This window comes from Stegostoma tigrinum, chromosome 3 (genome assembly GCF_030684315.1).
Source record: "Stegostoma tigrinum isolate sSteTig4 chromosome 3, sSteTig4.hap1, whole genome shotgun sequence".
In the NCBI taxonomy this organism is placed as follows: domain Eukaryota; kingdom Metazoa; phylum Chordata; class Chondrichthyes; order Orectolobiformes; family Stegostomatidae; genus Stegostoma; species Stegostoma tigrinum.
The window spans coordinates 10,000,461-10,024,738 of NC_081356.1; the positions used below are offsets into that span (position 1 = coordinate 10,000,461).

At 43.1% G+C, this 24,278-nt stretch overlaps 1 protein-coding gene across 3 annotated transcripts in view; it reads left to right on the forward strand.

Moving 5' to 3' along the window:
- Positions 1-24,278, forward strand: part of mllt3 (MLLT3 super elongation complex subunit) — a 149,014-nt gene that overhangs the window by 71,431 nt on the left and 53,305 nt on the right. For all 3 annotated transcript variants that reach the window (XM_048526875.2, XM_048526874.2, XM_048526876.2), the window contains exon 5: positions 235-810. In XM_048526875.2, the coding sequence (XP_048382832.1) occupies positions 235-810 (576 nt within the window). The remainder of the gene's footprint in view (positions 1-234; positions 811-24,278) is intronic.

Below are 24,278 nucleotides of genomic sequence, written 5' to 3' on the forward strand. Positions count from 1 at the left end.
TTTCCTAAGTGGTTATCATTAATGTACAATGCCTGATATGTAAACAGCGTAAAATTGTTTGTTCACACATAGTGCATTAGTGTGTGATTTTTGTCTTCTCCGGCATATTGTCAGGAAACTCAAACTTGTTTCTAATTTTCCTACTTTTGCTCTATAACTCCATGTTGTTATGCTCGAAAAATGTTTCCGCATTTAGGTTTATAAAACTCTTTTTCGCTCTTTGCTACCTTTCAGGATCCAAATAAGAGCAGCGCCGCAAACAGCAGTAACACCTCCTCTAAGCCACACAAATCTACGAAAGAGCACAAGGACAAACCATCGAAAGACTCGAAAGAGCACAAAAGTGCCTTCAAAGAACCTTCCAGGGAACACAGTAAAACTTCCAAAGAGCTCTCAAAGAAACCCAAAGAAAACAAGCCACTAAAAGATGAAAAAACTGTTCCTAAGACAGCATTTAAGGAACCAAAACCGATGTCAAAAGAACCAAAATCATTGGAAAACAATCCAGTAAGTGGGACAGGAGGCATACAACAAGATCTTAAGGCTCTGACCAAGAGACTTCCCAACACAGACTCTGATGAGCTTTCAGTTAAGAAAAGAAAGAAAAGCAGTTCGGAACTTTTGTTGAAAAGCTTCTCTAATGCTTCTCCGCCTGAAAAGAAACATGTGAAGGACAAATCGCACGTGAAGACAGCAAAGATGAAAATGGAAAATGAGGTGATTGAGAAAAAGAAACCCAGTTTACCACCCTTTGAAGAAATTGTAGATGCAAATGACTCTGCATTAGATGAAACGTCCTCTAAATCAGAGGTAAGTACGAGTTCTAAAATGTGCCGTGAGCAGTGGGGTTGGGGGAGCCTCTCTTTTCTAAATGTACATTTATAAGGTAGAGTTTATGGCCCTTGGTGCTCAAGTAGAAATGTTATTCTGTGAAGCCCAAATTGGCTTTTTAAAGCCGATTTTGAAGCAATGATGAGGAGCTTCAAAGGCCACTGCAATTACATTAAAGATAATATCTACAAATTAGCCCATCAATTGCTCCAACCAGCCTTAAATCTCTGTTCATTCAACTCCTTCAAAGCTTAAAAGGAGAGAAGGCAAATGAAACTTCAAGTGGATGGTTCTATCTGATACAAGGAGTTTAGTTGGGGCCTCCTTGTTTGCCCTGCTTCCTTTGTAGCCAGTACATTCGTAAAGTTTGCCTTTCCCTCTTTGAAAGGCAATATGGTTAAATTTTTAGTGAAATGTATGTAGTTATTGAAGTTGGCCCACTTATGTCACCAGACTACTAAAAGATTAATTGGCAAGTCTTGAATGTGGCAAGCGGTGTCTCCTCTTCCAGTCCTGTGTGCCATGGAGTGGGTAAGATTTGATAACAAGCTGCAGGAACTTGAGCAGACATTTGTTTTATTATTGATAACATTCTCAACCAGATTGGTGACTGTTCCGCCAGCTCTTCTGCCATCATGGCTGCTGGTAAATAAACCACTTTATGGCCATGAAATAAAGGTGTAAAATTGTAAAGATGTACAAGTCTACCCACATTTCTGAGAAAGGTAGGTGACACTCAAAACTTGGATCTTTTCTCGACTCAGTGGAGGATTCAGATTGCACTTAGACATTCAATAACTTGATGATTCATGTTAATTGTACTAACTTGCATCTGTTTAAAGATTACAAAGTCTTTATATATTCCACAGAAGGTATGTTTACACACTCCTTATTTATAACTGCACATGAACAGATTTTCTGTGGTGATTTCCTGTTGTCTTGCCCAAATACTGCTGCAGTTTTGTATGTTGAGTATGCAATAAGCGAACAATCTACAATGGCAAAGTACACTTTTGCAGTACTATGTTTTCCAGTGATTCTCAATATATTTTTTAGTACAAATCCTCTATTCAGCAAGAACAGTGTACTGTTTGAGCACTGGAGTGATCCTCTCAATTAATATTAATCTTGAGTAGAATCAGGCTGTGTGACGAATTACCACACCACTGTGTCCTACTGTAATAGCAAAGCTGTCAAAAACCGCACTGAATTTCTGGTTATAAAGCCGCCATTGTATCTACATCCTTGTGTCGAATTTTATTTGAGACATTGGATCTCTAATTTCATTTAGAAAATATTTTACAGCTCTAAGTTGTTTTTGAGGCTAGCTTTCATTTGTGTCTTTTTCTTTGTTCTTTATGCTCAGTTAATAACTACTTGCATCCTCATCCTACCCCCACAAAGAAAAGAAATATTTGAGCTATCTTTCAGGCTTTCACAGAAGTTTCAGTCTACAACAATAAAAGAGGCGCCCGATTTAGTCTGAATCACTACTTAGTATTTTCAGTGATTGTAAGGAAATCATTAGCATCATGCCTTAATTTTAAACAAAAGAAGTCTCTCAAATTTGTTTTGTATTATTCCTTTGTAAGCTGCTAGTTTGGAAGTATATTATGTGCCTTGTTGCCCAAAAAACACACTTGCTGAAAGTTATTAGTCATATTTCTGAAGTAAGTGGAAGCTTAGTAATTTAGAAAGTAGGAGGAAGAGAGCAAGTGACTTGTTTGTTAGTCTGAGTGGCGATAAGAAAAAGCAAGCATCAGAAGGAGAGAGCTAAAATCATAACTTAAAGTTACACTTTGTTTGAGAAGGATCTTTTTTTAAAAAAGCTTCTATTCTGTAGAACTAATCCTACCTACCAAGCTTCCATTTGTACAAAATGTGTTATATGAATGTGGTACTCTGTCAGTAGTGTTGCATTTTCTGCAAGTGGCTAGAGCTAAAGCTGTAAAGTAATAAATAATATAAATTAGTACGTTGCATTCAATTTTTAGTGTGTCTGAACGTAAAACTTGGATACAAGTATTTTGCTCACAGACAAATTTCAATGACATTTCTCCAGTCTGATGTGCTCAATGTAAGTTTCTGTAACTCCTGTTTATGATTGTATCACTGTAGTGAATAACACAAAATAATGGAACAGAAGTCAACGGGTGAATAATTTCATCTGTGCAGTGACTATGCATTCCCATTCGGTGAATTCTGGGTCAGCGTGTCCTTTTGCTGACCAATGTTACTGGCATGCTCCTGATGAATTGTCATAATCAGTTGTTGGCTCGTTGCTACAGATAGTGACGATACTTGTGCATATAGAATCAAGTAACAAAATAAAAATACAATGAATGAATGTAAATATCAGATAAATACAGGAAATTCTAGAAATACTTAATGGGTTTGGCAAGACCCATCCAAAAGAGTCTCAATCAGTTTGAAACATTGACTCTGACTCTGTTTTTCTTTCCAAAGTAAACAAATCCCTTTGCAAGATGTGCGAAAGAGAATTTGTCTCTCCTTTTTTCTGTCATTGCTTTTGCATGTTCTCTTCACTCTCGCACACACATGCATGTTATAAGGAAGGGCTAGAGAGCAGGAGGAAGAAGTAATAATTGTATACCCAGCTCTTTTAGAGGGCAGGAGCAAATTACTGCAGATGCCAGAATCAGTCCTGAAAACACAAATTGCTGGAGATCAAAGCAGGTCAGACAGCATCCATGGAAAGGGACCAAGCTAACGTTTTAAGTCTAAATGATTTCTCTTAGGAGTTGCAATGAAGTGTGGAATGGGCGGGTGCCATGTGGCAATGGTGGGTTAAGAGTGCTGGTGGAGAAATGATATTGATAGTTCAGGATTAAGTGATCGGAATGTGAGCATGGCAGAACACTGCCAGACTTGAAAGAGAAGACAGCCCCATTGGGGTTGGGAGAGGGGACAGAGGATCTGGTGACAAAGAATATAACCGGTAAAGCTAAAAAGAAGGGAAGAAATGGGAGTTGGTTCTTAATTTGAAGGAGTGAGCTCTAATGTTAAGTCCAAAAAGCTGTGAAGTGCCTTGTATGAAGATGAGACACCGTTCTTCCAGTTTGCACTGTGATTCACTCGAACACTGCAGTATGCTGAGGACAGACAAGTTGGACTCTGTGTTGAAATGATCGGCTACGGGAAGTTTGGAGTTATGCTTGTGCATGGACTGGACGTGTTCTACAAAACGGTCAGTAGGTCTGCATTTGGTTTCTCCAATGTGTAGGCCTCCTTGGATGCAGCGAACACAACACACAAGATTGGAGGAGATACAGGTGAAATGCTGCTTCACCTGGAAAGACTGTTTTTGGCTGGTGAACAGGGGGTTGTTTTTGGGAGTGAGAGAGATTAGCCAGTCTTGTTGTGTCGTGTTGGTTGGATGTTGCTGGGTTGAGGTGAGAAGTCATGTTTCTAAATTATATTTAACTCAGTCCTTTAAAAGACCCTATACAGACAATAAGCAAAACGAACGTCATCTACAAAGTACCTTGCAAGAGCTGTGACAAACACTACATTGGACAAACTGGCAGAAAGCTAGCCACCAGGATACATGAACATCAACTAGCCACAAAACGACATGACCCACTATCTCTCGTATCCTTACGTACAGATGAGGAAGGACACCACTTTGATTGGGACAACACATCCATCCTAGGACAAGCCAAACAGAGACACACACGAGAATTCCTAGAAGCATGGCATTCCAACCGGAACTCATCAACAAACACATTGATTTGGAGCCAATCTACCATCCCCTGAGAAAAAGAACAGGAAATGACATCACCAACGCAGGAAATGACATCACCAACCCAAGGAAACCTAACCAGATAGATAGAAAGCGGGACATAACACCAGTGCTTCATCGGAGGCTCACTGATGATGTTACCTAGAATGGTGACAAAACATCTGGGAACAAACCTTCAAGCTCAGTGAACCAGCTTACATCTCGAACAAAATAAAGAACCACTCTCTTGTGGACCGAGAGGAGGAGAGTGCTGTCTTGGAGGTGAAAGGAGGACGTCGGGTTGGCTGTGCACCCTTGCAACCAGTGGATCTTAATGCTGGCTTCGGCCTAACGCTGGTTCAGGGGAGCAGCCAACCTGCATCGATGGCTGCGGCAAGTGCTCGTGCCCCAGGTCAGGGGGTCCGGAACACCATCCGTGTTTCCGTAAAGAAGGTGGATGAAGGTGCACCTGTGGACCGCACCTTCTTCGTGAAGAGGGTCCTGTTGGACTGTTGTGGGTTCGCTGCTGCGGACATTTACTGGCTGCAGGATTTCCCCGGAGGAGGTTTTTACGATGTGACCTTCAGGTGTGCCAAGCTTTGCGAGCGCTTCCTGGAGGTTTTCAAGGAGAAAGGAGGTGAGGGCCCCCTCTCTGTATTGACCGCTGTCCCGCTGTTTGTGTTGCCAGCGCAGAGGAGCTGTATGGTGACTGTACACATGTACAACCTGCATGTGCCAGCAGTTGATGTCCTGACCTTCCTCGGAAGGTACGTGAAGGTGGAAGGGGACCTAACTGACATCATGGACCCCTTTGGCATCTGGACGAGTAAGAGGCAGGTCACGGTGACGCCGAGGATGGGCGTGGACGGGAATGTCATACACCCACCGCCCAGCTATGCGATCGGCGGGAGCAAGGGCTACCTGACCTATGCAGGGCAACCTAAAGTCTGCCATGCCTGTGGTAGGTCAGGTCACGTGGTGGCCGACTGCAAAGCCACCGTCTGCAGGAACTGCAGGGAGGAGGGACACCTTGCAAAGGATTGCCCACAAGAAAAAAGCTGCAACCTTTGCGGGGAAGCGGGCCACCTCTATAAGGCATGCCCGCAGCGGAAGACCACCTATGCCCAGGTCGCCGGCAGGGGCAATGCGGGGCCGGCGGCCCCGGAGGAGAGGAAGATACCAGGGCCCAGCAAGGACCCCACTAATGAGCAGGAGGGCCAGGCCGCGCAGGAGGGCCCAGCCCCGCAGAATGGGCCTGAGGCCAGCAAAGCACCCCTGCAGGCTCAGCTCCCCCCTGACAACCCGGAGTCGATGGAGGCGGCGACAGGCGACCCAAGGGAGTGGACAACAGTCCGGAAAGCGAGGAGGAAGGTGCGTCGACGGGCCCAGGAACCGCAACCATCAGGCGGGTAGAGGCAGCTACAGGGGGGCTATAAGAGCTCCTCTGACGAGAGGGATTTGGAGAGGGCCCACCCGAAGCAGAAGTTAAAGATCTCGAGGGAGAAGGAAAGCAGCACCCCGCTTCCAGGTGACGGGAGGCGTCCTGAGGCTCCCTCCGACACCCAGTCAAGTGCCGCTGGGGCCCTGGAGGGCCCCCCGGAACTTCCAGGCGGGAAGGAGGAAACAGCGCGTCCCCAGCCTGACCCAGAGCAGGACCCTCCTGCCTCCGCACCCCTGACGGGGGGATGCCACCCGGAAGGCAGCACGGACGGTTTCCTGAGCCCGGAGAGCGTCCAGTATTAGCCCGGGCAATGGGCATGAAGGGACAGATGGAGGGGCTGGACCTTGGACTTGGGGAGGGTACTGCGGTCACTGCCCACAATGGGGGTACGAGTTGCGAGCATTAATGTGCACAGTGTCAAGTCCACCGCAAGATGTGTATCCACGTTGGCCTACCTGACCACCATCGAGGCGGACCTCCTGTTTCTTCAGGAGTGCGGGATACCGCACCTCGGCAGGAACGGGAAATGGTCCGGCGCCTGGACCTGTGGGCCTTCGATCTGGTTGGGGGGTAACGACTGTCGCTCCTCGGGCCTGGCTATTCTGCTGCGGGGGCGCAACTTCACTATCTCTCGAGTTCAGGAGGTGGTGGGGGGGGCGCCTCCTAGTGGCTGACGTCACCTACAGGAATGCTCCCCTGAGGCTGATCAACGTGTAAGCCCCAGCGGTATGGAGCGAGCGGTTGGCCGTCCTGCAACAGCTTCCACCCCTGCTGGCTACGTCCAGGCCGGTCATCCTAGGCGGAGACTTCAACTGCATCATCGATGCAGATGGAAGATCCGGCGTGGGGACAGCGGGTGGGGGGAGTCAACTGGACGTCACGTCCAGATTCTTGTTGGGCACAGTGAAGGACGTCAAGCTGCTCGATGTCTTCAGCACCCCTGCAGACGGAGCGCAGCGGAGGTACACCTGGTCGTGGCCAGACGGGTCTATCCACTCAAGGATAGACTTCCTGTTTGTGTCACGGGTGTTCTCGGTCAGGTCCACCGGCGTCGAGCCGGTGTTCTTCTCTGACCACTGCCTCCTGCTGGCCGACTGTCACTTACAGGACGACCAGCCGACCGGCAAGGGGACGTGGAAGCTCAACATGACTCTGTTGACCCTAGAGACTGTCGAGGAGCTTAAGAGGGAGTATGCCGGTTGGAGAACTGTGAAACTCCTCTTTGAGTCTCCAGGTGACTGGGGGAGACAGTGAAGGAGAACATCAAGAGGTTCTCTGTCCTCAAGGGTGTTCGGAAGGCAAGAGAGAGGCGGGGAAAGCTGTCACGACTCCAGAAAAGGGTGCAGAACCTGCTCCTTCTGCAGTTGATGGGGGTCGATGTCACGGAGGACCTTCGCGAGGTGAGGGGCCAGCAAGCCTCGCTCTTCGCCGCGGAGGCCTCCCGGATAATCTTCCGGTCCAGGGTCCGCTCCGTGGAGCAGGACGAGACGTGCTCGCATTTCTTCTTTCAGAAGGTGCGCAAAGAGAGCTCTGTGCTTAGCTGGCTGAAGGAGGACGACGGCTCGGTGACGTCATCTCAGCCCGACATTTTGAGGATCAGCAGATCCTTCTATGCCGGACTGTACGACATGAAGCCCACGGACAGCACGGCCTCCAAGTTGTTCCTGTCGTCTATCACGGAGGTCTTAGACGACGGCACGAGGGAGTGGCTGGACCGGCCGATATCCCTGGACGTGCTGACCAGAGCCCTCAAGTCCTTGGAGAGGAATAGGACTCCCGGGAGTGACGGCTTACTGGTCGAGCTGTATTCCGCTCTGTGGGGCCTGGTCGGCCAGGACCTGCTGGAGGTGTACGATAGTGCGTTTCGGGCAGGGGAAATGTGCAAGTCCATGAGGAAGGGCATCATCACCCTCATTTACTAGAGGAAGGGGGAGAGGGAAGAAATTAAGAATTGGCGTCCCATTTCACTTTTGAACGTGGACTACAAAATGCAGGCCAAGGTCATAGTCAACCGGGTCAGGTCTGTCCTGGAGTCAGTGATTCACCCTGACCAAACCTGTGCTGTGCCGGGCAGGAAGATCACTGAGAACCTCACGCTCATCAGGGATACGATCGCCTACGTATAGGACAGGCGGGTGGACACCTGCCTCGTCAGCCTGGACCAGGAGAAGGCCTTTCGACAGGGTCTCTCATGCTTACATGAGGGACGTCCTCTCCAAATTGGGGTTCGGGGAGGGCATCCGCAATTGGATCCGGCTGCTCTACGCCAACATCATTAGCGCAGTCTCGATCAACGGGTGGGAATCAGACAGTTTTCCTGTTAGATCTGGAGTCAGGCAGGGCTGCCCGCTCTCTCCTGCCTTGTTCGTGTGCTGTGTGGAGCCCTTCGCCGCCTCCATCAGGAAGGACGTGAGCCTGAAGGGCTTGACTATCCCAGGCAGCGGAGGCCTTCAGGTCAAGACCTCCCTGTACGTGGACGATGTCGCCGTCTTCTGCACCGATCGTCGGTCGGTGAGTAGACTATTGGACATCTGCGGCCAGTTTGAACTGGCCTCGGGTGCCAATCTCAATAGGGGTAAGAGCGAGGTCATGTTCTTCGGGAACTGGGACGACCGCTCCTTCATCCCCTTCACCGTCAGGACAGACTATCTGAAGGTGCTGGGTGTTTGGTTTGGTGGAGCTGGGGCGTGCATTAAGACTTGGGAGGAGTGTATCACCTAACTGAAGCAGAGGCTGGGCAGGTGGACGCTCCGGTCCCTCTCCATCGCGGGTAAGAACCTCGTTGTCAGGTGCGAGGGGCTTTTGGTACTGTTGTATGTGGCGCAGGCCTGGCCTATTCCCTGGACCTGCGCCGCTGCAGTCACCCGGGCCATCTTCCACTTCATTTGGGGGTCGAGGATGGACCGGGTCCACAGGGACACCATGTACAAAGACCTGGAAAATGGGGGAAAGGGCGTACCGAACGCCACCCTGGCCCTGACGGCTACCTTTGTGTGCGGCTGCATCAAGCTGTGCATCGATCCTCAGTACGCAAACACCAAGTGTCACTACTTACTGAGGTTCTACCTGTCCCTGGTGTTGCGAAGGATGGGCCTGGCCTCGTTGCCGCGGAACGCTCCGAGTAGTTGGACCGTTCCGTACCACCTGTCCTTCGTGGAGAAATTTTTGAAAGGGAACACCTTTGACCACAAGGCCGTCAGGCAGTGGTAAGCACGTAGTATCCTCGGGACCCTTCGGGAAAAGGAGAGGGTGGATCCCGTTGTGTGGTTCCCCACGCAGACTGCCAAAGTCGTTTGGCAGAATGCCTCATCGCCAGAACTTTCAAACAAGCATAAGGACATTGCTTGGCTGGTGGTGAGAGGGGCTCTGCCAGTGAGATCCTTTATGCATGCCCAGAATCTCTGCAGCTCCGCACGCTGCCCTCGAGGCGGCTGCGGGGGGGACGAGACTGTCGATCACCTCCTTCTGGAGTGTGCCTATGCGCAGGAGGTCTGAAGGGGGATGCAGTGGTATTTGTCGAGGTTCGTCCCGAGCAGCTCCGTGACGCGGGACTCCGTGCTCTACGGGCTGTTTCCGGGGACGCACACCGAGACCAACATCAACTGCGCCTGGAGGACCATCAATGCGGTGAAAGACGCTCTTTGGTCTGCCCGCAACTTGCTGGTCTGCCAGCTGAAAGAACTGACCCTGACCGAGTGTTGCAGACTGGCGCACTCCAAGGTCCAGGACTACGTGCTGAGGGACGCGCTAAAGTTTGGGGCAGCCGCCTCCAAGGCGCGGTGGGGAAAGACCACCGTCTGAAACCCCTCGTCCAGAATAGAAAAAAGAACCCTATCTGGTAACTGGGCCCAGCTGGCGCCTTCCCCAACTGGTCAGGGGGCCAACGGGGACTGTGCGGGGTGACGACTGCCGGGGTGTTTTCTTTGCTTTGTTTTTTTTTCTTCTTTGTTTTTTTCCTTTAGTTGGTGTACGTACCCCCTGGGTAACCCGGAGTGGCTTGCATGACTAGGTAGGTGTGTAAATATGTTTTATTTTTTGTACATCTTACGAATGAAGTATATTTTTTCAAATAAAAAAAAGTGATGAAACGTCTGAAAACTAACCTTCCAGCTCAGCGAGCAAACTCACATCCATGAAATGGAGTGGAAATGTTTACTTTTTGGACCAGTGATTGAAGGTATTGCTAAAGTAACCCAAATTGCACATGTTGATATTTTCATGTCTGCTGTAGCAACAAAAGGAGGTAATAAAATGTGAGGCTGGATGAACACAGCAGGCTCAGGAGCACAAAAGCTGACGTTTTGGGCCTAGACACTTCATCAGAGAGGGGGACGGGGAGAGGGAACTGGAATAAATAGGGAGAGAGGGGGAGGCGGACCGAAGATGGAGAGAAAAGAAGATAGGTGGAGAGCGTATAGGTGGGGAGGTAGGGAGGGGATAGGTCAGTCCAGGGAAGACGGACAGGTCAAGGAGGTGGGATGAGGTTAGTAGGTAGATGGGGGTGCGGCTTGGGGTGGGAAGAAGGGAAGGGTGAGAGGAAGAACAGGTTAGGGAGGCAGAGACAGGCTGGGCTGGTTTTGGGATGCAGTGGGGGGAGGAGAAGAGCTGGGCTGGTTGTGTGGTGCAGTGGGGGGAGGGGACGAACTCGGCTGGTTTTGGGATGCGGTGGGGGAAGGGGAGATTTTGAAGCTGGTGAAGTCCACATTGATACCGTTGGGCTGCAGGGTTCCTCCCAACAAAAGGAGGTATATGCTTGTGAAAAGTAATCTGCTTAGCAATGCTAGATGATCAGATGTGTATATGAAATTTTATTGAATAATTGGCGAGTATTAATAATCTTGAAAGTTTTTCAGCGTTAGGAAAAAACAGAAGAATGTCTAACTTAAGGTCATATAATACTCTAGTGTTGGCTTCTAAAATCTTGCTAAATATAAATGTACACCGGTAAGAAAGCTCAAGCCTACTTGTGTTCAAAATCTTTGAATATTTATGCAAATGCAAAATTTACAGATTATTTTCTGCAATGATACACTGAAATGCTGGATGCTTTATATTCAGAGTTTCATTGTTCGATGCAACAGTGAGCCTTTGCCAATTCTTATGCACGAAAGTGGTGATATGTGCCTGCTTTTCCAGGCCTACATCATTGGTGTGTCAAGGTCAATATCTGATAGGTGTTACAATGCTTCATGGCTATGTAGAGCCAACTGTTGCTTGGAAGCTGCAAGGCTGTGCAGCTTTATGTTGGCTGCTGTCAAGTTAACCCCTTTTTAAGAATTTATGCGAAAACCTTTCGAGGTACTGCACATTCACATCAACAGAGAGCATTTATCAGGTTCATTGCTTTTCCCATCAAAGTGAGTGTAGGCTTTTGGCTGAGCACTGGGGATCCACCAAGTTTCTCTTTAGATCGAAGGACAGATGTACTTTTCCACATTACTGACATGGATATAACCTGGAGGGTGAGTCTCTTTCTTACCCACAGTTGGAAGTGAGGTACGGCGAGCCTAAAAAAAATCAAAGAGAAAGCAATATGAGGAAACAAAATTACTCCTGTTCTCCATCATTGACCCAAAAGCTTTGCGGTTCAATTTACACCAAATAAAGGAACATTTATGGTTAATTGCTTAATGATATATAGTGATTCACTATATAGCAATATGATACAAAATGTGCTAAAACCATTTCAGATGCAGACTTAGAAGTGCAGCTTCTGAAGGTAATGCAGACTTTTATTTCCAAAGGAATGGTGGATGCTGCAAACATGTGGTATTTCGTTTTAACGTTGAGCACCTAGTAACAACATATAAAAGTTAGAACATAGAACATAGAAAAGTACAGCACAGTACAGGCCCTTCGGCCCGCGATGTTGTGCCGTGGAATAATCCTAATCCAAAAAGAAAATAACCTAACCTACATTCCCCTCAATGTGCATGTCCAGCAGTCGCTTAAATGTCACTAATGACTCTGCTTCCACGACTACCACTGGTAAACTATTCCATGCGCTCACAACTCTGGGTGAAGAACGTCCCTCTGACGTCTCCTCTATACCTTCCTCCTAACACCTTAAAACAATGACCCCTCGTGGCAGTCAATCCTGCCCTGGGGAAAAGTCTCTGGCTATCGACTCTATCCCAGTTGTGATCAATCAGGATGTGATGACTTAGTGCTATAAGAAAATACGTTTTCTACTCCTGGCCAAGTTTGCTCTTTCAGAGTGCATTGACTGTGTCTGCAAATTCAGATTTGCATTGTGCTTTTGGGCTATGTACACAGCCGGAGATTGAGAGATGGGTGATTAACTCGCACAGTGTTATCAGTGGGAAATTTCACAAGTCACCCATTTTCTTTCTTAGTGACTCACAAGTGATTTGTGTTGTCTTTGCGTGACAGAAATTAACAGATTAGTCAACTTAGAAACCATCCCAAGCTCAACTTGTTTCTGCTGTCACTCTGCATTTTCAGAAAGTAGCAATTTCTTATGATGGTGTCAGCAGAGTTGCTAAGGCTTCTTCTTAGTCATCCAGAAAAATAAAACCTGATAATGAATTTCACCCCTACACCCATGGCTTCGGACACTGCGTTGTTGATTAGGATTCCTGTAACATTCTGCATTTGCTTTCGATCTTCAGGTGGACTTTTTTTGTTCTGGGTGTGCTTTCATGACAAAATAGCAGCGTTCATCATCCTTACACCTTTACTAGGGACCGAGAACATAATGCATTGTCTGAAGCAATGCTGCATCCACTCGCTCTGCAACACCATCACCCTCCCCCCAGCCAGAGTTAGCATTTGGTGAAATCAGTTGATTTGCTGAAAACATCACCTTTCCAGCTTTGATGTTGCTGTTAGAAACTCCATGAAAAGTTGCACCTAATTCCATGAGGTTGAACTGGACTCAACAGCGATCTGTTAAGCTAACGATCTGACCCTGAAAGGTTTATTTTCACATCTGTCAGATGTTGGTAATTGTCTCCATGTTTAAAAACTAGATTTTTCAAATCTATTTCTCATCATTTCATATTTCTGCTGCTACTTCCTACCCACTTGTACTTCCCACTCTTTTTATTGTCCTCATAGTTTGTTTTGAGAGGTAATTTGACTTAGTGTTTCTCATTTTCACGTTAACTATGAATGAGAATTATTTAGTGTGAGAGGCAGTTTGGTCACTTTCATGATATTCACGCAGCTCCAGAGTGGAAATCGTCATTGTAATGTTCTCCACAGATTACTCAGATTCTCAATGATGTTTTCTTTGAGCTCTGCACTAAACATCCCCTTGCCCCTGGAGATATGTTTTATTGTGCTCAAAATGCACACAATTTATCGACAGTCAGTCAATATTGTATTTTCTAAATTCTTACTTTAGAAATAAAACCAGCCTGATTCCAAACTAAAGTACCAACAGAAACCAAAAGAACTGTGGATGCTGTAAATTGGGAACAGAAGCAGAAGTTAAGGAAGGTCATCGGACCTGAAATGTTAACTCCGATTTTTTTTTCTTCTTCGCAGATGCTGCCAGACCTGCTGTCCTTTTCCACAACTTCTGTTTTACTTCCTAAAAGACAAACAGATTCTAAGCAAGGTCTCACGCCTAACATGCATTGTCTAACCTAAAACATCACCTCCTCTTTACGCTGGTAAAACCTTTAGTTTTCTCAGGACCGTAACTTGAAAGGAATTTGGGGATTTGCCTGTACATTTTATCAGTTAAAACCTTCTAACTGATTAAAGATTTCATAACATCTTTGTTTAATACATCCTCATCAGTGAAGTGACCCTTTGATCACTCACTTATAAATTGAGCCTGATACTACTTCTCTCACTAACACCTGAAGAAGGACAGAGGCTCAGAAAGCTTGTGTTTTCAAATAAACCTATTGGACTATAACCTGGTGTTGTGATTTCTGACCTTGTCCACCCTAGTCCAACACCAGTGCATTCACATCATTGCTTCTGGCCACAATCTCCAAGCTGGTATGAGTATTGATAATAGTTTACTTTAGTCGACTTAGCAGAACTCCGCTGTCTTTTCTTCATAATAAGAAGGCAACTTTATGTAACAGGCCAAATCATTGTCGCCTTACTGCGTATCCTCCATTAGCACAACAAGAACAAGAACATCAATGAATAAATTTGTCCTAAAAAAAATTACCAGTGCCTGTCAGGCTCGTGAACGTTAATCCAAGCTAACTAAAAGAGTTTTTTTTTACACCAGCCAGTTTACCTTGCTTTACTGCAAGGGCCTTTCTTAAAAGTCTTATCACCCGCTTCACTTAAAGTTTGTACCCTGTAGTTAATATTATAGAATTCACCATAACTTTCTTAACTTTCATTGCCATGCCAATTTTATTTTTTTAAATTTTACGTACCTCTTTGTGTATCTGTTTATCTCAGCCCTTCACATTGATATCGTGTCTGTTCTAATCTGAATTCTAAAACCAAACCTTCATTTGCCTTCCTATTTCTGCCAACTCATTTACTTCTCATGCCTGGCTAGTTGCTCTGTAATTTTTTGACCATTGTGACCGTGTGTACATGTGTATTTTTGGGGGTGAAGGGGTGGATAGTTTTGAATTAAGTGAGGTACACATGTTACTGCACAAGATCATGATTGATTTTCGTTTGATCACAGTCTGACTCTTTCCCTGGTGACATAATTGAACACTGCTGCAAACTTCCTAAGATCAATGTTGTATGCAACAGGAAACTACAAACAGATTCTTTTAAGAATTGCAGAAACCTGATCCAATTGTTTAATGGTGATTTTTATCAAATTTATTTGGTTTATTAATTTCACAGTGTGCCTTTGTACATGTTTAAGGCAATGATGTTCAAAGATGGAATGAATGTGTCAGCATTTTCACAAGCATTTGAATTCTTGCTGCACCTTGCATGATTGGACAGACATACCTTTGAAGAGAACTGCATTTTTAAGTTAAACTGCTATAAGTTGTTCTCAAATTGAAGATATATTTTATGCATAAGTAATTACTTGATGCTGAATCAGAGCTTCCTTGGTTACTTTTTTAATGGGTTAATGCTGGAGTTTGTAGTTCAAAGATGTGAAAAACAATGGTACCTCTAACAGTGTGCTTCTACTACACATTTGCTCCTTTTTTGCAAAGTTAGGCTTTACGTCATGTTTTAAATTTTGTTTCGCCACCATTTCCTAGTTTAGGTTTCACCTCCCAGATGGAGAAATAAAGTGCACTTTTTAAGGAAAAAAAAATTCAGATCCATCCTCTCGCCAAACATTACATACCAGTTTTTGAAAGGAGCACTGAGATCTGTTCAAGCACGTGATTTGGACCTCTGTAAGCAGTGCTGTGTGTTCATATTTTGTGCTAGCACCAAACTTGATTTTCATCCCAATTCAGAAACAGGAATGTTAGGCCTGTGCTTTGGACCATTTGCTTATGAACAGTCTGTTCTTGGCAAATTAACTTGTGATGTCAATAGCGTGTTCTGAAAAATAGCTAGACATTTACCTGTTTGGAATCTGTCCTTTTTAAAAATACAGATTGTGGCTTTTTGACACCAATCAAGTGAAATTTTTATTTCAACATCTGTTTGCTTAATCGGCATAATTTTTGTTACATCAATAAGTTGGATATTAACCACAGTTTTGTTTTGTATCTTGTATACAGTCTGTTCTATTGATAAAAACCTTAAACCTACTCTAGGCTAAATCTGCTTATGCACTACACTTGTACAGAATAAAGATAAAACACAAAACTTGAAGTGGAAGCCTTGACATTATTTTCCTAGCAAGCATCCCAAGATTAATTATACAGTTTTTCTTTGGTGAGGGACCAAGACCCTTTAGAGCTGGTACGACCAAGGCTAGAAAGACAAAAAGATCAAAGAGAACTAACATTTGTGATTTAATTCTAAGGTTTAGTTTTGAAGACACGAAGACGACAGAAGGAACGTGAAAGGTAAAATCACCATAGTCTTACCATTTTCTGTTTAGAGAGAGAGAGAGAGAAATGATGATGGCTTAACTGGAGGGTCACCAATCTCGGACAAAGGAAGATGCTGAGAAGGAGAACATTTCATGGTAATCTCAGCTGGTGTGAGAATTGAACCTACGCCATTGACGTCACACTGCATTGCAAACCAGCCGTTCAGCCAACTGAACCAAACCAATACCTGAAAAGTAGCGAGATGATTGAGTTCCCCATTTTGAGATCCTGGGAGGACAAGTTGGAGAAAAAAAGAAATTGGAGTAACTAATTTTATCAAAATGTATTGATGACATTGGAAAGAACATTAATGGAAAGTTCAGATCAGCACTGTATGTGATGGAGACCAAGCACTGAACAATGTGAGAAGAATGGACCTGTCTAATTTGTCTGTTGGGAGGCTAGCCTTTTGTATATTCTTTCCAAGAATGTATGGAAAGTTAGAGAGGAGTATTGCCAAGTTAGTAATTATTTAAGGCCCCAATGATAGATTTCAGAGTTACATGCCCACCCAGATTTAAGCACCAGAGTGGCACCATGCCACTTTTACTTCCAAAGATTTCAATTCCAATAGATGCGTCTGCCTTTCTCGTGGCAATCTGGCCAGTTGGAATTGATCTATAGTAATGCAGTGCTCGCATCTTGTGAAATTAATCATTTTGACTGATCAGACAGTAGTCATAGATGTTTATCTAGCTTTGGGCAGTTGAAAACTGTATGAAATGAGCCACAGATGATTTGGAAATATTTTTACAATAGCCACTCCTGGCTTTTAAATGCAATCTTAAAGAAGAGCGTTTATTGAGAGATTTTTGATACCCAAAACACAGATGCAACCACAAATATGTTTTAAATGTAGCATAAATGTGGCCATTTTAAATTTCTTTTTTCACTGGGAGCGATCAACATTAGTGTTGTTCCAAACATGACTTTCCTCTGTTCCACCTCAGGCGAAGTTGAGATGACTAAGTCATCAAGTATTCCTTTGTTTAAAAACCCTGTGGGTGCAGTGTTGCTCGGTGTTAGTCAGTGTGCACAATTAAATTTGCTGAAAAGGTGGACAATCCTTGCTTTCGTGGCACTTGGGGTACTTAATCTTTTAGTGGTGTCTGTTTCTCCTAGAAATCCCCACTCTCTGACTCAAGCCAGTTACTGTTGCCATTGCAGCTGAATCTGAAGTAAGCAATTACTATCATGGGCTTATCAGTTCTTGTCACTGCTTCAGCTTGAACTTGGCTCGTCCTTTCCCTGATCATTTTCCCCTCCACTAAAATAAAGTTAGTTGCCTCTTGCATGTACCAGTATATCTTTTCATTTAAGAGTCACACTGCTGCCCTATTGGAGGGAGAAGGTAGAAAATGGATTAAGACAGAAAATAGGATATAAAGGAAGAAAAAGAATCTGTGGTTTCAGCTAATCTTCAGCTTTATTGGCCTTTTCCAACATGGTAGCTATTAACAGAAAAGCAGAAACAGCTCCTGCTCTACACCACCCCCTCCTCGATCCCACCCCGAGCTTTTGAAAAGATTGAGTCCTCCTTTTTAACAAAAGAATTGTGTTGCCAATGTTTCTTCTAATAAAGTCAACTTGAGAGTTGAAAATATCATACTGAGTAATTGAATAACTTCTCTGTGCTAAAATTTCAACTTGGTGAACAGCATAAAAGATGAAAATTTGATATTTGAAGCAGCCTTACCATTTCAGTTACAAAGAGTAAAGTAGTATATTCCAAATTTTAACTTCCCAACCACATGGAAACTGAACAATTTGCAAGACGTTTAATTACAGCAGCTACTCAGACAGGAATGCACCATTTTAGGGCTGTGGTTAGCTGTCCAACATTGGGATGTCTGCAACACTTCTGATTCTTAACTATTTTGTAGGCAATTAACAAAAACAAAAATCAAAGGTATTTTCTTCTGTTTCTTGTGAAGAATATTGATGCCGTAACTTGAAGCAAGCAACTGCTGATCGTTTGCACAGATTTACTCCCGTCCTATGTTTACCAAGTGCTTAATTTTGTAAATTAAGCAAATACAGATAACAATTGTGATGTTTATAAAAGAAAACAAGTAATTATGTTTTATATTGAACTTTGTTTGCTTTTATAGCTTGCAAGTTATTTTTGAGAGCAAATCTACTCACTCTGATTTGTACTTTTTCTTCCTCATTAAGTGATACAGTTCTGCATTATAATTTTTTTGTTGTTTTTGTTTAATAGTAATTTTGTAGAGTTTGATATCTGTTTTTAAGGAATGAATGTATTTCCAAATGACTGTCTGTCTGGATAGTTCAAGTTAACAATTCCTGTAAAATTGGAAATGTTGAGGTTGCAAGGCAGGTTACAAATGATTATTTCCTAACTTGAGAAGGAAACACATTAATACAGTTAACATCACTCAGAAGTGAGCGCAGAGGTCTACTATATACTACTCTAGTAACAAGCTAGCAATTTCAAAGTTAGATGTGAAACACTGCCCTAAGGCAATTGGATTGTAATTCAAAAGCTGTGCTCCCAGTGCAAAGATTATGTGCTTTCTGGTAATATTTGAATAAGAGCAAAAATATACTGAATGGTGTAAAAAACGCAATTTTTGGGCGGTATAGTAAGCTTACTACAGAAAGTCAAGTTTCAACAACAGACAGCTCGAATAGACACTTGATTGAGGTGTTTAAAATAATGGAGGATTTCAACAGTGATGAGAGAAATTAGATCTTGTGGTGGATAGCGAACCACTAGAGCATGGAGATTCAAGATTGGCAAATAACGTGAGGAAGGTACTTTTGAAGCCTCAACTCATCAGGATTTGGAATGTTCTGCCACATTAAGTGGTTAATGCAGATTGAATCATAGCTTTCAAAGCCAACTTTGAATTTTCAAAGGAGAAAAACAGCAGGAAATGGAGAAAGTTGGAGGGGTGCAGGGATTGAGATTAGGTAATTAGATTGGTTTTTGGTCTTTGAAAGAGCTAGGCCAGATTTGGTGGGCTGAATGGTGGTCTTCACGTGGTAAGGGAAAATGCTGATATTCCATTTGCTTCCGGGGAATAAAAGGTGCAATATTGTGAAGCTGTGAGGTTCAGAAATCCCAGGTTAAGCAACACCTCTCAACCTAGGATGTGTTTGAATGAATCAGCCTTTCAAAACCTAGAACTCTGCTGTTTTGATTAAAGCACAAACTGTTTAGATTCCGTATTTTGGGTCTCTCATGCACACATTTGCACATTAAGTTTGTTTTGGTTCTGTATAAATGCCTCTCTCTTCTGTGATGCTCCATGATCTTGCAATCAGTATTAGTAAATCAATTTCCCTTTGGCCAGATCGCTGCTCACGGTCCCATTTCACTAGTGAGCAAGTGATTACTTTAGAGTAATTGGGAAATTGTCAGTGCTTGGCCGTGATTTAACATCTGATTTACAAACCACATGAACTGGAAGTAATTTGTATACCAGCTGATATGAAACCACGCACATTAATTTGACATAGTAAATAATAGAGCCATTTACTACACTTTAATTTCACTTTCTACTTATGATGACTTTTTGATACACTTTGGTTTCTTAACTGATTCTCTTTCCAGTCAGCTCCATAGTCGTATCAAAAGAAAGAGAAGGAAAATGGCATTACAAATGTTTCAAAATCGGTTCTTCACTTTTAGCAAAACACTTCGCTTTTTCCCATAAAACCTGGGCAGTGAACAACTCAAAATCATGTAGCCTGTTGGCTAACAAATGTAACAGCATAATTAATAAAGCATTATGCATCCTGAAAGTCCTAAGCAGAAATTTTCCATAGGCTGTCAAGTATATTGTGTAAAAAAGCAATGGTTTAAGTTTCTCAGTTCAAGATTTATGCGGCTGAACTGCTTTACTCTCTCTTTCTCTTTTTGTTTTCTAAAAAAAATTGAGAACTTGAATGTCCATCCCAAAATTTTTATGCTGTACCAAATGTAGACCTCTGAAGACATGCATAATGAAACAAGATTCAGGTCTGTGCTTGTTTATGGTTAAATTGATTCCGTAATTTCTGCTTCTGTATGTAAAAATTCACGGAAACAAATTACCTTGTTAACATAGTGTTTAGTTTAAAATCTATAGGGAAAAGTAAAGGTTTGTTGTTGAACACTCAAGCCAAAATATATGGCAGAAACCGTGTTGTGTGACCAGAGTGAGAGACAATTTGGCATGACTCTGCATTGATTAACGAGATATCTTATTCTGTAGACTTGACTCTGTCGTGTAAATCTGAAGGTTTTTTTAAAATCCTTTCTATGCCTTGTTTTTGTGGTATGTAATGGTGAATATGCTTTTGATATCAGAACCATACATGGAGAAGGATTCCTTGTCAATTACTTAACGTACTGAAAGCAGTGCTGGCTTGAGTCGCAATAATTCTTTTGAAAGACAGATTTTTAGGACTTATTTGAAACCATCACTGCAGCTTGCGAGGCTTCTTCAGAAAATAACTTTTTTTTAAAGAATACAAGCTTCAGCCATCCTTTTTTAGTGACATCAGACAGTGCCTTGCAGGTGCAAGCTTTTATGATTCAGTTAGCAATTAATGTGCCTTTTGTTGGCAAGAAGCTCACATGGCCACCAAAGACTGCCATGTTTATTGTGTCCTTTTGTTTTCCTTTTGTTTGTTTCAGGAAATTGATAATTGCAGGGTTCTGATTATTTCCTGTTTATGTTCCTGCTGACATGAGCAATCGATGTACTAAGGTGGGGGTGGCTTTTTAAAAAAAAAAGTGTGGCCTGAGATATCTGTTCCGAGTTTGGTCAGTCAAACTCCATTCACTCTTAACACTCTGATGAAATTCAAGAATGATTTCAGTTACAAAATCGGGATTTCTTATGTCATGGATGCACAAAAAAGTGAAGCAAGAGAACCTTCACACTGTGCAGTGACAGGTTTATTGGTAGAAGTTGCTGCAGATTTATAGCTTTATGGTCCAAGTAGAATAATAGTGCACTCTGTGTGAAAACCAAAGTGTCTGCTTTTTTCCTCGTTTCTTTTCTCTCTTCCTTCCTTCAAAATCCCAGCCCCTTAGGCTCTGGAGACCCGACACTTTTTTTGATGGCTTTATTGCCTTCCCATCCTTTCAGATATCATTCATCTTATTCGGATAATGCAAATCAAGTTCTCTTTCTTTTTGAGAAATGTTTTAATGTTTCATTACAAAATTTATCAGAAAATATTTTCATTGAATTAACCATTTCAAATGATGTATGTATTTACTGTGAAGGACGTTTTAGCCCTTGAAGCTTCATGCAATTAAGAAGGAGAAAGCTTATAGTCGGGATGTTTGCACAGTTTGATTTCAGATGGGTGAAAAAATACAACACAAATGTCTACATGTTGCAATTTCATGCAGGTTATTTTCATTGCTTCATTTGTCAGATTGCAAATGCAAAATAGTTTTCGGTCCAATTTATATTGAAACAGCAAGTTCCATGTGGTAAGCAGCAGTCTTTATCAAAATGCGCTGCATCTGTTGCAACCTCCTCTTCTCTGAGCGAGGGAGAATGATTCCTGCACAAACATTGTGGTTTCATTTGGAGAAGTTCTACCATAATTTCTCAATGTGACTTCTGTCAACTATGTGGCTCTAGAAGCTTTAACCCTTGCCTAAAAGCGGATGAGTCCTCTGTTAGCAATTACAAGATTCTGCAGCTATAAAGAGAAACCAAAAGAACTGCAGAAACAAAAACAGAAATTGCTGGAAGAGCTCAGGAGGTCAGGCAGCATCCACGGTGAGAAATCAGAGTTCATGTTTCAGGTCACGTGACCTCTCTTCAGAACTGTGCTGAAAGATTACTCAACCCAGTAATTTCAGCTTTTGTTTCTCCAATTTTAAAGGTTGTGGAAGAAACATACGTTATATTTCGAATGTCAACTTTTGGATGTTTCACACACCGATATGTAATTATTACACTGGTTTGTCATTGATAACAGTTGGCAGGTTTGTGTCAGTTTGCAAGTACTAAGACGGCTTGGATGGCACTGTGGCTCAGTGGTTAGCACTGCTGCCTCACAGAACCAGGGACCAGGTTCAATTCCACCCTTGGGTCACTGTCAGTGTGCACATTCTCCCCATGTCTGTGTGGGTTTCCTCCCACTATCCAAAGATGTGCAGTTTAGGTGGATTGGCCGTGCTAACTTGCCCGTAGTGTTCAGCAATGTGAAGATTAGGTTATGGGGGATGGTTCTGGGTAGGATGCCGTGAGGGTCAGTGTTGACTTGTTGGGCCGAAGGGCCTGTTTCCCTATGAACTACAAAGTGCATCTATTGTTTTAGCTGAATTTATTGAACTAATATCTTTGAAAATCAATCTCTAAACATTCAATGAGATGTTCATATGATTGAACTTGCACCTTTTTAGTTTTCTCCTCCGTAGATTTTAGTTGCAATGGGGGTAATAACTGTTGCACGCCCCATTGATGTTGGAAGTTCTATCCATAAAAGTTAACTATCCTGCCATTGCAGACTTTGAACTGGAACTATCCCCAGAGATCACTCCTGTAATCCTTTCCCAAGTGTGTACTTCAGTAGTGATTAAAGTATATAATCTTTGCCTAAATCACTCCATGTTAAATCCCACTTGGAGTACTGTGAGCAAATCTGAGCACTCTACCTTAGGAAAGGTGTACCATCATTGGAGTACAATGTAGGTTTATGAGAATGATATCTGGGTTTCAGGGATTAAATTAGGAGGAGAGATTATATATGCTAGGCCTGTTTTCTCCAGAACTTAGAAAGTTACAGGGTGATCTGATCAAAATCTTCAAGATATTAAAGGAAAAGCAAGGGTAGATGAAGGTAAACTATTCAACCAGTTGCTGGTTGTAGGACTAGAGCCATAGTATGGCCAGACCATTCAGTAGAGATGTTAGCAAGCACTGGTACACACGAAAGCTGGTAGTTTGGAACTCCCTTCCACAAACGGCAGTTCATGCTAGATCAGTTGTTAATTTTAATCTGAGATAGATATATTTGCTTAACAAAAAATTATTAAGGGATATAGACCAAAATCAGGTATATGGAGTTAGTCCACAGATCAGCCATGATCTCACTGAATGGTGGAAGAAGCTCAAGGGGCTGAATGGCCTCCGCCTATTCCTATGTTCTTAAAACAACTAATGATCTCCCCATCCTCCAACAGGGGAAGAGGAGACAAATCCTTGTGATTTTTTTATTGTTCCCTTCATTCTTTCTTTTGGTTCTAACTTTGGCTGTGGTCCATGTGCACTCTATTCAAGGAGACAGCTCACTACCAACTTCTCAAGGGCAACCAGTGTTGGGTAATAAATGCTTGCCAGCCAGCAGTGTCCACATCCAAGAAGTGAATAGAAAAATACTTAGACCATTGTTGCCAATACATCTAAATCATCTTGTTTGCTACAAATCCCTGTACAGTTTTTAAATATTTAATATTTCCATGTTTTAGTTCCTTAGTGCCATTTATTAATTTTGTTCTTAACTGTACCTTTTCTATGACCTGAGTATCCTTGCCATAAGGGAGCCCAGTTTTGAAAATGATACTTGATCTATGACCTAGCCAATTATGACATTGAATATAAAAGCCACAAAGTGAATATTAATATCCTATTTGAGGAACCCAGAATCCTGAGTTTGTCAAGTCAGCTGTTTGAGCGCCGTCAACACATTACTTTCTGCAGGATGTATGAACTTTTTATCATTGGAAAGACTACCTTAGGTTACTCTGGAAGGAAACAGTGTCTTAAAACATTTGAACAAGAGGAGGAGTAATTTGATATACCAGCTGGTGCTTGCAAGACTGGTGTCTGTTATTATGTTTTGTTGTTGGATAGCATTCACTGAATAATCTTGACTAAACTGAGAGCAAAATCAGAAACCAATTTAATTTTGAACAAAACAAAGTTGCTGGAAAAGCTCAGTAGGTCTGGCAGCATCTGTGAAGGAGAAAACAGTTAACATTTCTGTGCCAGTGACCCTTCCTCAGAACTCAAGTTAACTAGGGATCGGAAACGTTAACTCTGTTTTCTCCTTCACAGATGCTGCCAGACCTGCTGAACTTTTCCAGCAACTTTGTTTTAGTTCCTGATTTACAGCAGCAGCAGTTCTTTTGGTTTTTACCAATATAATATTGTCTGTCACACTCAAGTGTGATTAGATTGCATGTGCAAGAAACTATAGTTAATCTCACAAAAGGGCATGTTCTTGATAAACAAAAGAAATATGTTTATATTCTTTTTAAACTGAGTGATGGGCTTCCAAAGACAAACAATGCAGTCGCCCAATTTAATCCATTAAC